At 38.0% G+C, this 15410-nt stretch overlaps 1 protein-coding gene across 3 annotated transcripts in view; it reads left to right on the top strand.

Annotated features, from left to right (window-relative positions):
• Nucleotides 1-988: 988 nt before the first annotated feature.
• The window catches only part of LOC121975074 (mechanosensitive ion channel protein 2, chloroplastic-like), a 62861-nt gene continuing 48439 nt past the window's right edge, over nt 989-15410 (top strand). The window contains exons 1-3 of one of the 3 annotated variants that reach the window (XM_042526449.1): nt 989-1227; nt 1679-1857; nt 1936-1989. In XM_042526449.1, coding sequence (XP_042382383.1) covers nt 1783-1857; nt 1936-1989 — 129 coding nt within the window. In that variant the 5' untranslated portion in view covers nt 989-1227; nt 1679-1782. Of the gene's footprint in view, nt 1228-1678; nt 1858-1935; nt 1990-15410 lie in introns of those variants that run through there. The other 2 variants (XM_042526450.1, XM_042526451.1) reach the window with 2 other exon arrangements.

Raw genomic sequence — 15410 nt, 5'->3', positions numbered from 1 at the left:
GACCCGATCAACTGCTTTTCACGCTCGGCTGATCTACCCGCTCGACCATTCTACTACTAGGCTGCTTTGTCCGCTTAGTCGCTCAGTCAACTCTACCATTTAGCTGCTCTACTCGCTCAATCGCTTTACTTGCTTGGCTGTTGTGAAGTCTCTACTCATGGTAGAAACCAGCTGCAATTGGTAGCATGAGATTATCACTTTAAATTATTTTAACAGATAAATTAAATTAAATTTAACTAATTCTTTAAAATTTTAGCAGATTATTCAATATCACCAATAATGTAACGACTTAAATTTAGAATAAATATGAACTGGGTAAGGTCTTCAATGACTTTTCATTAAAACTGACTTAAAAAACTTAAAATATTAAAAATTATAAATAAACTAAAGATGTTATTAGGACTGTAATATTAATTTGATATAAATCTAAATTTTTTGGGTTATGAATGACTTTTGTATAAAAGCGTTTGATGAAATAACTAAGCCATGATTATTATTTTTAGCCTTGATTCAGTTCGATTTATATAAGAAAAATGAATTTTTTAATTTTAATTTAATCCCAATAGACGGGAATAATATTTTGAAAAAATAATAATCCGGATTAAAATGTGTGTAGTGCATAGGTATCCATAATAGTTTCAAGATAGCCACCTTGGCTGGAAAAGAAAAAATAGCATCTTTGCTCCAAAAATAGTCATAACAATTTAACATGCTCTAAAAATAAAATTATTATTATTATTTACCTAGGGTCACCTTCTTAATCCGAATTCATCATCCTTAAAATTATTCAACATAAACTGAGTATCCACAAAATTAACATTAATGGACTGGCCACCCCAGTATTTTTTTTAGTAAATCAATTAATACTGATAAATAACAATAATCTCAAGATAATTACAAAATTCCGAAAATTTTAATATTTTAAAAAGTATTAAAATTATTTTTATGAATTTTGAGGCCGTATAATTCACTCGTGCGAAACGGAGATTCTCACGATCTCCACAAATTCAACGCGTGTCCGACGCAGAGGCAGTCATCGGCTTCGCCGCCCCTTCCCTTCTTCCCCATTCTTCCAACTCGCAGCTTCTTTTGTCGTTTACCTTCCAGATTCGCCTACTCTTCAGCTCGTCTTCAATTCGCCACATGTTTATGGAGACCAATCGCTTTTGATTTCCTTTGAGAGCCAACCTACCTATTTGGACTCCATTTTTCTTTGATATTGTTCTGGTAAGATCCATCTCCATCTGTGTTTTTTATCTTACATTTTCTTTGATCTCTCTCTCTCTCTCTTAAATTCTCTGAATTTGTCGCTACAATTTTTAAGTGTTAGGATGGAATACACTTACTTCTGTTCAAAGTTTATCCGATGGAGATCTTATCTTTTTTCCTTTGTCATTCACAAGTCGAGATTATTGTGTGCGGCAGATAACTGTGAACCATATGTCGAAGTGATTTAAGATGCAACATTTTATTTAATTTTATGCTGGACACTGAAAAAAAGGTGAAAAACAGCTATGATTACATCTCAAGTAGATTTTATTCCCTATACAACATTCGTGCCCATATTCACTCGAATTTGTATGGATTCCAAATACATATTCCCCCTTTAATGTGTTTGTAAAATGCTTATCTTGATGAATAACATCTTACTATCTTTTTATTCTAATGCTTCTAACAGGGTTGAGGGTTTTAAGATAGATATATTTTGGTGATTCACCCTTTGAGAAGTTTTTGGCAAGTGGGATGAATTTTGTTTGCTAAAATATTTACGTCCTTTGAAGAATGTCTCTTGGATCACCCTTAAATTTGTACGAGTTGAGCCTTGTCAAAAGATTAAGCCCACCTAAACAATTACTGGTAATATGAAGTTTGTGACATGCTTTATCTGCTTGGCCTTTTATTCTTCTTTGGTTTCTGAAGAACATTCTTCTATAGAGATTAAAAGCAAAGACATTGTGCCAACCAAAGACATTTCCTGGTTCTTCTCTGGTATGTAATAGTCTTTGAAAATATTATGCATCACTTTATTGATTCTGTTTGGCTTCTTCCTTTTTCCAATGACAATTACTTGTTAGATTCAATGCAATGTGAGCAAGGCCTTTCTTCAGACATTCAATTTTTTGTTCTTACCAAGCTGAATAAGAGAAAAATAGTAGCTCATGAGTTCATGAACAGAACCATTAGTCAAATTAAGAGTTATGCTCATTTAATCGACCACTCATCAAAATTTCACAACATTATTCTATTTATTGGTTTTTTTTTTTTGTGAATTGATGACTCCTAGAAATTTGCAATTAATAATTGTAATCTAGTTATATAGGTTAATGTTCATGTGAATTATAAATTCATTCATTTGACTCTAGTACAAATTTTATTGACAATTTAGTTCATTGAAAATCTGTTAATTAAATGCTAAATTGTTTATCCACAATTAGGACCTTCTAATCACAACTACTTACACAACAATTGATCTTCTTGATCTCTTTATCTAGTTTCATTTGTTTCTCCAATGTTGTCATCAACTCCTCACAAAGTAATGACCAGTTATGTAAAGTTAGACTTTAACATGAAGTGTTTAAACATTTGTCTCACAATTCAATTGTTATTTATCAACAAATATAAATCAAAATAATTAGGGTATCTTTAACATGCAAAATTATGAAAGAATTCTGAGTTTTGCCAATCTAAATTTAGAATCATTATTGCCTATTTCTTTGGAAGTAAAACTAGAAACATGTAGTTCACATAAACATTATATGCCATCTAGTGTTACCTTAGGTATGCCATAGAATACTGATAATTTAGGTTCTCTTTGTTGAATGGGAGTGAAACATCAAGGGGTAAAAGCATGGTTTAGCCGTGTTGAGGTTTCGGTTCTAGATCGGAACAATACTGTTCGGGTATGCGGTGCCAACATAATTTTGGTATTTTTTAAATATAAAATATATTAACTAAAAATAAAAATTTAATCTAAATATTTAAAAATAAAAGATATAAAAAATAAAACATAAAATAATTTTATTATATATATATATATATTAAATTAATTGAATAATTTTATTAGGTTTTAATTAAGCATATTTAAATTATCTCAGTTATAGCTATGAGTTGATTAAATTATTAAAGGCTAAGTTTATTATTAAGACTAAGTAAAATTGCTTTTGCCGTCCCTATTTTGTGACAACCACGAGCACGCTAGCCCACACGACGCATCTAGACTCATTGTCGGCTCGTGTGACGCATCCAAACTTGTCTCTGCGCTCTCACGATGCATCATGACTAATCGCCAGGCTCGAGTGACGGGTCCAGACGCATCACCAGGCTCGAGCGACGGGTCTAGACGCATTATTAGGCTCGAGCGATGTGTCCGGACACGTCATTGGGCTCGAGTGACACGTTTGGACGCATCGTTAGGCTCGAGCGACACGTTCGAATACGTCGTTGGGCTTGAGCGGCGTGTTCAGATGTGTTGTCATGCTCAAGCGACACGTTCGGATGCATTGTCGGGCTTGAGCGACACGTTTAAACATGTCATCGTGCTCGCACGAAGCGTTCGGACATGTCATCGGGCTTGTGCAAAGCGCTAGGCTCGCTTGAAGCATCCGAAAGCATCGATGGGCTCGTCTGACGCATCCAAACTCATCATTGGGCTTACACGAGAGTCTAGATGTGTCGTCGGGCTCGCGTGACATATCCGAATGTATTGTTGGGCTTGCGTGACACTTCCGGACTCATAACCGAGTTCACGCGACGCTTTCGAAAGCGTCATCCGGCTTGCGTGGTGCTTTCGGACGCGTCATCGAGCTCGCACGACACTCCGAATGCGTCGTCAGGTTTGCGAAATGCTTCCCGACGCGTTGTCAGGCTAGCGCGACGTGTCGTGATATGCCGGCGTTGTGCCAATGCCGGTCTATAGGAACGAGATGTGAAATGAAATGAGATTTGAAACCATGGGTAAAAGATGTGAATAAGAACACTATAAGCCTATAAATAATCACCCTATAGATAAACCCTTTTTTATTTTCATTCTTGATTAACCCAAGGCTTTCATTCTTGATTTGTAGTCATATCCAAAACAATACTACCGAGATTTGTAAGATTAATTATATTGTATTCACAATAAACTGATTCTTAACATATTAGGGTTTTCAATCAACAAATGAGTAGATTAAATTATACTACATAGAACATGTAAGGATCATTTGATATCTAAGTTTAAAACAAAAGTGCATTAATTGCTAACAAGGTTTGAAAATGGATGCTTTTTTTTGTTGCAATAATAACAACCACCACTAAGCTTTTATTTCACTATGTGAGGTTGGCTATGTAGATCTTCCTACGTTATTGGTTCGATCCCCTATGATACGATCATCTATATTTATCATTGTTAATTAAGTCCTTTTAGTCTTCCTCTTCATTTATTAATGTGTGTATTATGATCTTACATTATCTAACGGGGCATTTATTATACGCAACTTAAATGTCCATATAATTTTAAATGTATCTGTTGGAGTTTTTCCTTAATAGGCACAACTTAAATTTTCTCTCAAATATTCTCGTTTCTTATTCCTCATATGTCCACACATCCATTTTAACATCCTTATCTCTGCGACTTTCATCTTTTGCTCATGCACTCATTTCATAGCCCAACATTCAACTCTATATAACGTAGCAAGTTTAACTATCGTTTTATAAACCATTCTATTTGTATACTCTATAAGACATCTTTATCAACTCCTCTATCATTTTGCAAAAATAATCTTAGATATTTACAGAGGCTGTGTAGACATACGATATACTTTTGTAACTCGCCATCTTTTAACTTAACATTTGCCTTGCTATATCTAATACTACTCAATTTAATTTCGATATATTTTCTCTTTACTTTACTAAGCCTAAAATCTTTTACTTCCAATGTCTCTCGCTAAGATTTGAGCTTAGCATTTACATCATCAAGTGTTTTATCGACCAAAACAATATCATCTGCAAACAACTTGCATTATGATAATTTATCTTGAATGTGTCCAATGATTCATTAATGACTAGTGTAAAAAGATATAGATTTAGAGTTGATCCTTGATGTAACCTATTTATATAAGAAACATTTCAATTAATCCGTTGGCAGTTTTCACTCTTGTCATTACATCCCCATACATCCCTTGCTTGTTTCAATATATCTACGTTAGCACATTTTTTTTTCTACAATTCTCTATATAATTTCTCTCGGAACTCTATCATTAAGTTTTTACTAGGTCAATGTGTTGGGTTTTTCGGGCCGCGAAAACCGCTTTTCGCGTCGCGGAAACCCCGAATCGCCCAAGCCACGGATCTCGTGCAAGGAAAAATTTTCGAAAACACATGTACGAGTTTAAAACACGATCTACAGTAGATCTAGGAAGGGAAAAACCATTTTACCTTCGATGCGTGCCCTCGCAAATCCCGCTCGTCCAACGGTACGCCGGATCTCGAGAGTGTCAACGTAGACACTCCTCTAATGATATCCACACGAACAAGGAGTGTCTCCCACACTCAAAGGATGGAGAAGAGAGCCCCAAGTGTGCTAGCACTTTCTAGAGCTCTCGAATGGGATTGGAAAGGAAGAAAAGAAGAAGATACAAAAGAAAAACTTATACACTCACTAGTAGTATCCTTCCTTTTGTGACCTTCACTCTTCCTTTGTTCTTGGAATCAACTCAACCATCTTCTCCTCCATGAAACCCACGACCACAGCAAGAGAGGGAGGAAGAAAGACTCAAGGAAGAAGATTACATTAATCACACATAATTGCCACACCATAAAAACCTCCACACACATTAACTCCCCTCATTTAATGTGGGCCGGCCACATTAATTGGTATAAGATGTGTAACCTCCATGAGGTGGCACACCATTATGAGGTGGAAATGATGTGGCAAGGTTAGTCATGCCATGTAGGATGAGTCAACCTTCATGATGTGGCAATACATCAAGTCAAACTTGATGTTTCAACTTCCATTTGGTCAAGTCAAAATTGACCAATTTTCTTCCTTGTTGAGTTAAATCCAACCTTTGATTCAAGTCAATTTTAATTTAATAAATCTCAATTCATTAATATAAATTGACTCAATGAATCAAATCTAAATTAGACTCATTCAACAATTGAATCTAATTGAGTCTAACTCAATAAGTCTAATTTGAATCCAATTGGTTCATCATATGAACCCAATCCAATTGGTTCATCATATGAACCTAATCTCCATCCACTTGTTCTTTGTGTGTGACCCAATAGGTTCTTGTAACGTTGGCAATGTTTCTAAACCCTTTAAACATAAGCAACGAGCAATACATCATCATACCCAAGTTACAAGAAATGCCGAGATCCAACATCACCGCGACTACTAATCGCGACCTCACAATATACGACAAGTGCCCTTCTATCCTGTACATCTGATCGATCAATACGAGGCGTGTCATCCTCGACCAATCTAAATCTTGAACCCGAGTAGACTCACTCAATCAAACGAGCTCAATATCTCATATCGACTCATTTGGGGGCCATACACTTCGTGGTCTCACTCTATCAAGAATATCGATGTCTCTCCCATCATAGGAGGATGATCCCATCTACATCACTCACATCCCTCTGCATAATTTGTTATATACCCAGAATCGCCTTTATAGTACGGGTGACGTTTGACTAAACTAAAGTACATAACCCCTTATGTAGGGATCCAGGTGACTTCATGTCTAAGGACTAATAGTCATACTAATACCCACAGAAAGTATACGACACTCATATAACGATCCACGATACTTTCTCAGGTCATTCAAGATACATTCTCTAACGACACCCACGTGTCACCGATATCTCTATATCCACGACTCATGAGATCAAGTCATCGAGTCGACCTACACGCTAGTCTTATCATTAACATCGTCCCGAATGTTAATACCGACTAGGAACGATTTAGAGTAGTGTTCCCTATATCATCTCACCATCGATTCAACTAATCGATCGATATAGATATGAACCGTTTACTCAAGGACGCTATTATACTTATTTTATCCGACACCAATACAAATAAGCATAATAACCAAAAACCAACGCCTTTATTAATATACAAGAATACGATATACACGAGTCCATACAATCATCAAACGATTGGCCTATGGCTCTAACTAACAATCTCCCACAAGACTAAGCCAATCAAGATAGCCTCAAGGCCCAATGACCCAGCGACCATCACGCTTCCTCCGCCAAAGCCTCGTCAAGGGATCCGCGATGTTAGCCTCTATAGATACTCTGAAATCTTCACATCTCCTCTATCGATAATCTCTCGAACGAGATGGAACGTCAGAATGAACTCCGCCACTCATAGACTACCATTCAAGCAAAACACGAACCTCGATCGCGATTTTTAATCATCCTGCTCGGTCTGGAAGCTAGTATCACGTAACTCTTTACAACTAGCTCATCATCGCCTCCATATATCAAGAAATATTCTTTAGTCCTTCTTAAGTACTTAAGAATATTCTTGACCGCTATCCATGACTTTCACCGATCGATCGGTATCGCTCGTCATACTCAAAGCATACGAGACATCGTGTCAAGTACATAAGACGACGTATACGATCGATCCCACGGCCGAGGCATAAGGGATCCGATCTCTCTCCTCTCTGTAAGAGGGACCTCGAGTCTTGAAAGACTCACGCCACGCGACATCGATGTAAACCTTCGAGTTACGGCAAACCAAGGAGTGCCTCAACGATGATGCACTCGACTTCAGCCAAGCAATCTCTTAGATCTATCTCTATAGATCTTCCTAGAATACGGACGCCTCACCTAAGTCCTTCATCGAGAAGCAACTCCCTAGTCGTCTCGACAGATCAAGCATGTGGATGTCCTTCCCAACGAGTAATACGTCATCCACATACAATACGAGGAAGACAACTATGCTTACAACCTTCAGACACAAGGCTCATCTTCGCTCTTGAAACCAAACTGTTTGATCGCATCATCGAATCGAAGATTCCAGCCCCGAGAACGCTGCTTTACTCGAACCGGTCTCATCACAGCTTCCTGACAGTGGTAGGCTCATCCTCTATGAGCACAACATCATCACGCCGCATAAGAGAAACGAGTATCTCTCAGCTGACGACGCACCCTATCGCACTGCCAAGAGGAATGCCTACTGAACCGGTTGTTGCTCCTCAACTCCTCATGGAACAACATCATCCACAACACTTTGTGGTTCCAGCTCAATTTCCATCGAGGCATTATTGCTCATCTTCAACTTCTTCAAGATCGAACGCGCTCCCACTATTCTGTAAACAAAGTCCCTTTCTAGAAAGACCCCCGCCTTTGCCACAACTACCTTCTGGGAACGTAAAGTAATATCCCTTAGTTTCCTTGGGATATCCAACGAATAACACTTGTCGGATTTGGGTCTATTTTGTCTGAGACTTGACGTCGTAAGCCTCACAACCCCAAATCCTCGTGAAAGACACCGAGCATCTTCCCACCATACGCTATATGGTGTCTTTATCACGCCTATGGAACTCGCTGAGAACGCTGCCGTGTTCAGAGCATATCCCCATGATACGCTCTAAGATCTATGTGACTCATCATGGATCGCACCATATCTAATAAGGTACGATTCCTCCGCTCGATACACCATTCCACCGTGGTGTTCCGGGAGGAGTGAGTCGAGATAAAATCCCACACTCACCTAGGTAGTCACGAAACTCACGGCTAAGGTATTCTCCACCTCGATCGGATCAAGTATCTTAATACTTGCCAAGTCGGTTCTGTACTTTATTCTTGAATTCTTTCAACTTTTCAAAGGATTCCGACTTACGTGTCATCAAGTACACATAACCGTATCTACCGAAATCATCAAGAAACGTGATGAAGTACCTATAACCGCCTATAGATATCAAAGGGCCACATACATCACTACGTATGAGTCCCAACAAATCACCGCCTCTCACCGCCCACTAAAGGGAGTCTCGTCTTACCGTAGGCACGACTCAAATCTCATATGATTCAAAATCAAACGAGTCCAAAGAAACCATCCTTACGGAGTCGATGTCATTGTCATTTATACGACTCCAAGCGATTAAAGGTATGTTTGGTTCGTCATGCCATTCGACTCAACCTCTTGGTATTTACGCTATAGATAGGGCTCTCAGTCAGAACGTAGAGTCCGCTTATCGAGGTGCACTCAATGTAACATATCGCTTAAAAGACTTAACAACCTTTCGTTCTTTATTATAAACGAGTATCCTCTCTTGTCCAAACAAGAAACCGATATTATGTTCTTTGTCAAGGCAGCACATAACAACAATCGCCTAATTCTAGTACAGCCCTGAGGGCGAGATAGATGATAAGTTCCTACAAAGAAGAACTCGTGCTCCATCGCCACCGTAGGTCTATCTCACCTTCGTCAACGCTCGCTATTCCTCAACAGACATTACAAATGTGCGAAGCACATCCCAGATCTAATACCCACGATGAAGAAATAGAGAGGTTGACTTCTATTTCAAGTAGAAATCTTATTTCTCTTCTTAAGATCTTCCGGTACTCTTTGGAGTTCCTCTTCCAATGCCTTGTCCTCGATATAGGTGACAAAGATGTTCAACCATATCATAAGCACCCATCAACTCATGCCGCTTCAAGCTCGTAGTTCATGGTCGCGAGCATAAGACAGACACATCTAACGCGCCATCTCGATGCTTCAAGCATCTCTGGCTGCGTGGCGGTGGTAGGAGGAGCCCTGAACGGGCTCGCCCAACGCATGCCACGCCCCGAGTGAGAACTATTCTCGTGTTCCCGATCAGTGAAATTTGCTCCGTTGAGCTTGTCTTCTTAAAGATGATCGCAGGAGAAAATGTTCGACATGGTTATCTACAACGGAAAATTTGCGAAATAAATATCATATTCTTTTAAAATCATTTAATTAGGCCTTTAATTAAACGACGCTCCCACCGAATTCTATAATTCTTGTGGGACAAGATCCACATCATACTAACCTCGAGTTAGCTTTCACGCCCAAGGCTTAGTATAATCGGTAGGTAACGATTACCAATTACATCTCTACGCAACTCTTGTTTATAAAATCAATATCCGATTTATATTAAAACTCGAGTTAGCTTTGGCTAATACCGAGAGTTAATATAGATGTGATTTTGATCTATCTTTCCAACCGTTGAATAATACCTATAGTCGACTCGATCCAACCGAGTAACAGGAATACTCAATCTAATCGAGTTTATATTCACCTACGCATTGATAGCGGGACCAAGATTGTCCCTCCGCATCTTACCAAGATAATACGTATTCGCCTCGCCGCGCATTCAACAATACACGCGATCGAGGTAGTGATAGGTATCAGTTAGGCATTTTAGAGTTGGTTCGATCTAGATCTAATCTAATCGAGAAGGATGCATCTTGTGCACGACTTAGATCTAATCTAATCGCAAGGGTGCATCATGTGCACGACTTAGATCTAATCTAATCGTCAAGGCACTAATTAATTAATTAATTATTAAACATGCATCAAATACATAACAATTAATTAATTAATCTATTTGTGATTTAGTCATGGCCCTACTACGATCTTCTCAAGCCAATGAGAAGATCGAATGGTCAACCTAGGGTCAACAGCTTCTCCAAGCTCCTCCCTTTGACCACCTTGTGTTGCTCGTGCCCGCCTCGGAACTCCGTCTCGTGTGGACCCTCCACCGCTCCAATTTGTACATTACAATTTGAAACTCGAGTTACATTCGAGTCTAAATCTAATTTACAACAAGAATATAAAAGAAGGCACGACGCGCAGGTCGCGAATAAATAAAAACATACAACACGCGCAAACACATAACGGCACGCAGGCCGTATTATGAATTACAACACAACCAATCATATTGGGTTTTTGGGCCATGACTATCACAAAATTAATATATAATTCAAAATTATATATTTTCATAATTTTCTATAATTTTAAAAATAATTTTTACAATTTTTACAAGTAAAATTTCCCGGCGGACCCGTTTAGCGGTTTCGGGCGCAATCGCGGAACGGATCCCCTTGCGGGGCCCAGGGGCTTCGCCCCTACCCACGATCTAACCATCGTGAGGGTTCCTTTGCGATCCAACAGCGCCTAAACCCGCTGTCCCAAAACGATTTGGGCCGAGACATTGCCGTTTCGGAAAAATCTTCCCGGCGGGTTCGTTTTTAGCGATTTCGGGTGCAATCGCGGAGCAAATCCCCTTGCGGGGTTAGGGGCAGTACCCCTACCCACGATCTAACCATCGTGAGTTGCTCCTTTGCGATCTAATGGCACCCAAGCTCGCTGTCCCAAATGGATTTGGGGCAAAACGAAGCCGTTTTGGAAAAATCTTTCCGGTAGCCGAAGCCTACAAGTGCCGAGACACTTGTGCTTCGCTTCTACGGAAAAATTACTAATAAAAACTATAAAAACATAATTTTACAGAAAATTACAGAAACTTTAGTTTTCAAAAAACCAAAAATTAAAACTCGTACAAGCCTTGCACGTGGCTCTGATACCACTGTTGGGTTTTTCGGGCCGCGAAAACCCCGAATCGCCCAAGCCACGGATCTCGTGCAAAGAAAAATTTTCGAAAACACATGTACGAGTTTAAAACACGATCTACAGTAGATCTAGGAAGGGAAAAACCATTTTACCTTCGATGCGTGCCCTCGCAAATCCCGCTCGTCCAACGGTACGCCGGATCTCGAGAGTGTCAACGTAGACACTCCTCTAATGATATCCACACGAACAAGGAGTGTCTCCCACACTCAAAGGATGGAGAAGAGAGCCCCAAGTGTGCTAGCACTTTCTAGAGCTCTCGAATGGGATTGGAAAGGAAGAAAAGAAGAAGATACAAAAGAAAACTTATACACTCACTAGTAGTATCCTTCCTTTTGTGACCTTCACTCTTCCTTTGTTCTTGGAATCAACTCAACCATCTTCTCCTCCATGAAACCCACGACCACAGCAAGAGAGGGAGGAAGAAAGACTCAAGGAAGAAGATGATATTAATCACACATAATTGCCACACCATAAAAACCTCCACACACATTAACTCCCCTCATTTAATGTGGGCCGGCCACATTAATTGGTATAAGATGTGTAACCTCCATGAGGTGGCACACCATTATGAGGTGGAAATGATGTGGCAAGGTTAGTCATGCCATGTAGGATGAGTCAACCTTCATGATGTGGCAATACATCAAGTCAAACTTGATGTTTCAACTTCCATTTGGTCAAGTCAAAATTGACCAATTTTCTTCCTTGTTGAGTTAAATCCAACCTTTGATTCAAGTCAATTTTAATTTAATAAATCTCAATTCATTAATATAAATTGACTCAATGAATCAAATCTAAATTAGACTCATTCAACAATTGAATCTAATTGAGTCTAACTCAATAAGTCTAATTTGAATCCAATTGGTTCATCATATGAACCCAATCCAATTGGTTCATCATATGAACCTAATCTCCATCCACTTGTTCTTCGTGTGTGACCCAATAGGTTCTTGTAACGTTGGCAATGTTTCTAAACCCTTTTAGAAACATAAGCAAAGGCATCTAGCAATACATCATCTACCCAAGTTACAAGAAATGTCGAGATCCAACATCACCTCGACTACTAATCGCGACCCTCACAATATACGACAAGTGCCCTTCATCCTGACATCTAGATCGATCAATACGAGGCATGCATCGTCATCCTCCCGACCAATCTAAATTCAACCCGAGTAGATTCACTCAATCAAACGAGCTCAATATCTCATATCGACTCATTTGTATGGCCATACACTTCGTGGTCTCACTCTATCAAGAATATCGATGTCTCTCCAGTACATAGAGGGATAGATCCCATCTACATCACCACATCCCTCTCGCATAATTTGTTATATACCCAAGAATCGCCTTTATACCCACCCGGGTGACGTTTGACTAAACTAAAGTACATAACTCCTTACGTAGGGATCCATGGTGACTTCAGGTCAAGGACTAATAGTCATACTAATACCACACGAGAAAGTATATGACACTCATATAACGATCCACGATACTTTCTCATGGTCATTCAAGATACATTCTCTAACGACACCCACGTGTCACCGATATCTCTATATCCACGACTCATGAGATCAAGTCATCGAGTCGACCTACACGCTAGTCTTATTAACATTGTCCCTGAATGTTAATACTCGACTAGGAATGATTTAGAGTAGTGTTCCCTATATCATCTCACTATCGATTCAACTAATCGATTGATATAGATATGAACGTTCTACTCAAGGACGTTATTATACTTATTTTATCTGACACTAATACAAATAAGCATAATAACCAAAAACCAATGCCTTTATTAATATACAAGAATATGATATACATGAGTCCATACAATCATCAAATGATTGGCTCTAGGGCTCTAACTAACACAATGAATACCATGTGTAATTCTTGTTTTTCCCTAATATTATTAATCTAAATTGATTTTAGTCACTTTTGTATCGTTAATTTTTTTTCTACCATTCTTTCCCAAAGTTCATGGTATAGTTTGTTAGCTTAATGCCTATGTAATTCACACAATTTTATACTTTGTTTTTTTATTAGTAATATAGGGACTAGAGTACTTACCTGGCTAGACATTTTCTTATTTTTTAAATAACTTCCTAATCCATTAATACCCTCCTTTTCCAAACACTTTCATAATCCAATTGCTTTTCTATTTTGTATCCCATTTAATATATGTTCCACTTATGAAGTTTGAATTCTTTAATACAATGACACCAACCAAGTCTTATCCCACTAGGTGGGGTTTCCCATATAGATCCTTTTACGTCATTGTATCCCTTATTATATCATCAACTATATGTAAATAAATTTTATTTTATTTTATTATTGCCAACCAAGTTTTTTTTCCTCTTCCTTGTTTGATGTGTATATTTGCCATAGTTTTATATTGCCTAAGTAGAGCATTTATTAGTTTAAGTACATATCCGCACCATCTTAAACGTATCTCTCTAGTTTTCCCTCGATAGGTGAAATCCTAACTTTCTCTCTAATGTCTTATTATTTCCTGTCCATTCTCATATGTTAACACATCCATCTTAACATCCTCATCAATTCTCATTTTTTGCTCGTGGTGGAGTCATAACCCCATTCAACTTCATATTACATAGCAGGTCTAATCACCGTTTTGTAGAATTTCACTTTAAGTTTTACTTGTACTTTACAATCATATAGAACACCGGATACTCTTTTCTATTTCAACCATTCTGCTTATATTTTATAAAGACATTTCTCTCAATTTTTCCATCCTTTTACAAAAAAAAAATTATCCTAAATACTTAAACTTCTCAATTATACGTAACTCGTCATCTTTTATCTTTCACTTCCATTTCTGTCAAGCTTCGAGTTTAGCATTTACTCTTTCACGTGTCTCATTTACCAAAACAATATCATTTGAAAAAAATATACACAACAGTATCGTGTCTTGGTTAATGTAAAAATATAAGGACTTAGAGCTGATTCTTAATATAACCCTATATTATGGGAAATACGTCGTTAGTGCGTCTAAGGCTTCACTCTTGTTATTGTATCCTCATACATATCCCAATATACTCTGTCTCTATGCTAATACCTCTCTTTTCTAGAATTCTCCTTTAGATTCTATTATAAACTTTTTCTAGGTTAATGAATAACATATGTAAATCTTACTTCTGTTCATGATATTTTCCAATTAGTTATTTTAGAAGGTGTATAAAAACTATTGTTGGCCTTCTAGACATAATCTAAATTGATTTTTCGTTTTCGTGGTCTCCTTAGTTTGTTTTTGTTATTCGTTCCCAAGATTTGATGGTATGACTTATTGATTTAATACCCCTATAGTTTACATAATTTTATACGTCTCTTTTATTTTTATTATATATAGGAACTAGAGTGCTTATCCTCATTAGATATTTTTTTTAATATCAAATTGAAAAATTTTATAAGCCATTCAATACCTTGCTTTTATATCTCTATTGGAATATCATCGGCTCAATTACTTTTTCATTTTGCATCCCATTTAAAGCTTGATCTACTTCTGAAGTATGGTTTAAATTCTCGTGTTATATTGGGCAACATGGGTGAAACATTATGTTTTGCTCATTGATCGGCATGGCGGTGGCATTGACACACCGTGCGCGAGGCCATGTGGCTATGTGGACTCCTTATATGAGGCTCACGGTCACGCTGACACCTCGCGCGAACACGTCGCGTGAGGCTTGTTGTCGCACAACCACTTAGACACCTTGTGAAATACCATGGTGGCCGCGTGTAGCTGTATTTTTTTTTCAATTTAAATTTCTTTACTTTATGTTTTTTTGTTTTAATTTTTTAACTATTAATTTTT

The sequence above is a fragment of the Zingiber officinale genome, chromosome 4B (assembly GCF_018446385.1).
Source record: "Zingiber officinale cultivar Zhangliang chromosome 4B, Zo_v1.1, whole genome shotgun sequence".
NCBI lineage: Eukaryota > Viridiplantae > Streptophyta > Magnoliopsida > Zingiberales > Zingiberaceae > Zingiber > Zingiber officinale.
The sequence above is the reverse complement of the archived record's forward strand: the minus strand, read 5'-3'. Positions and strand labels throughout refer to the sequence as shown.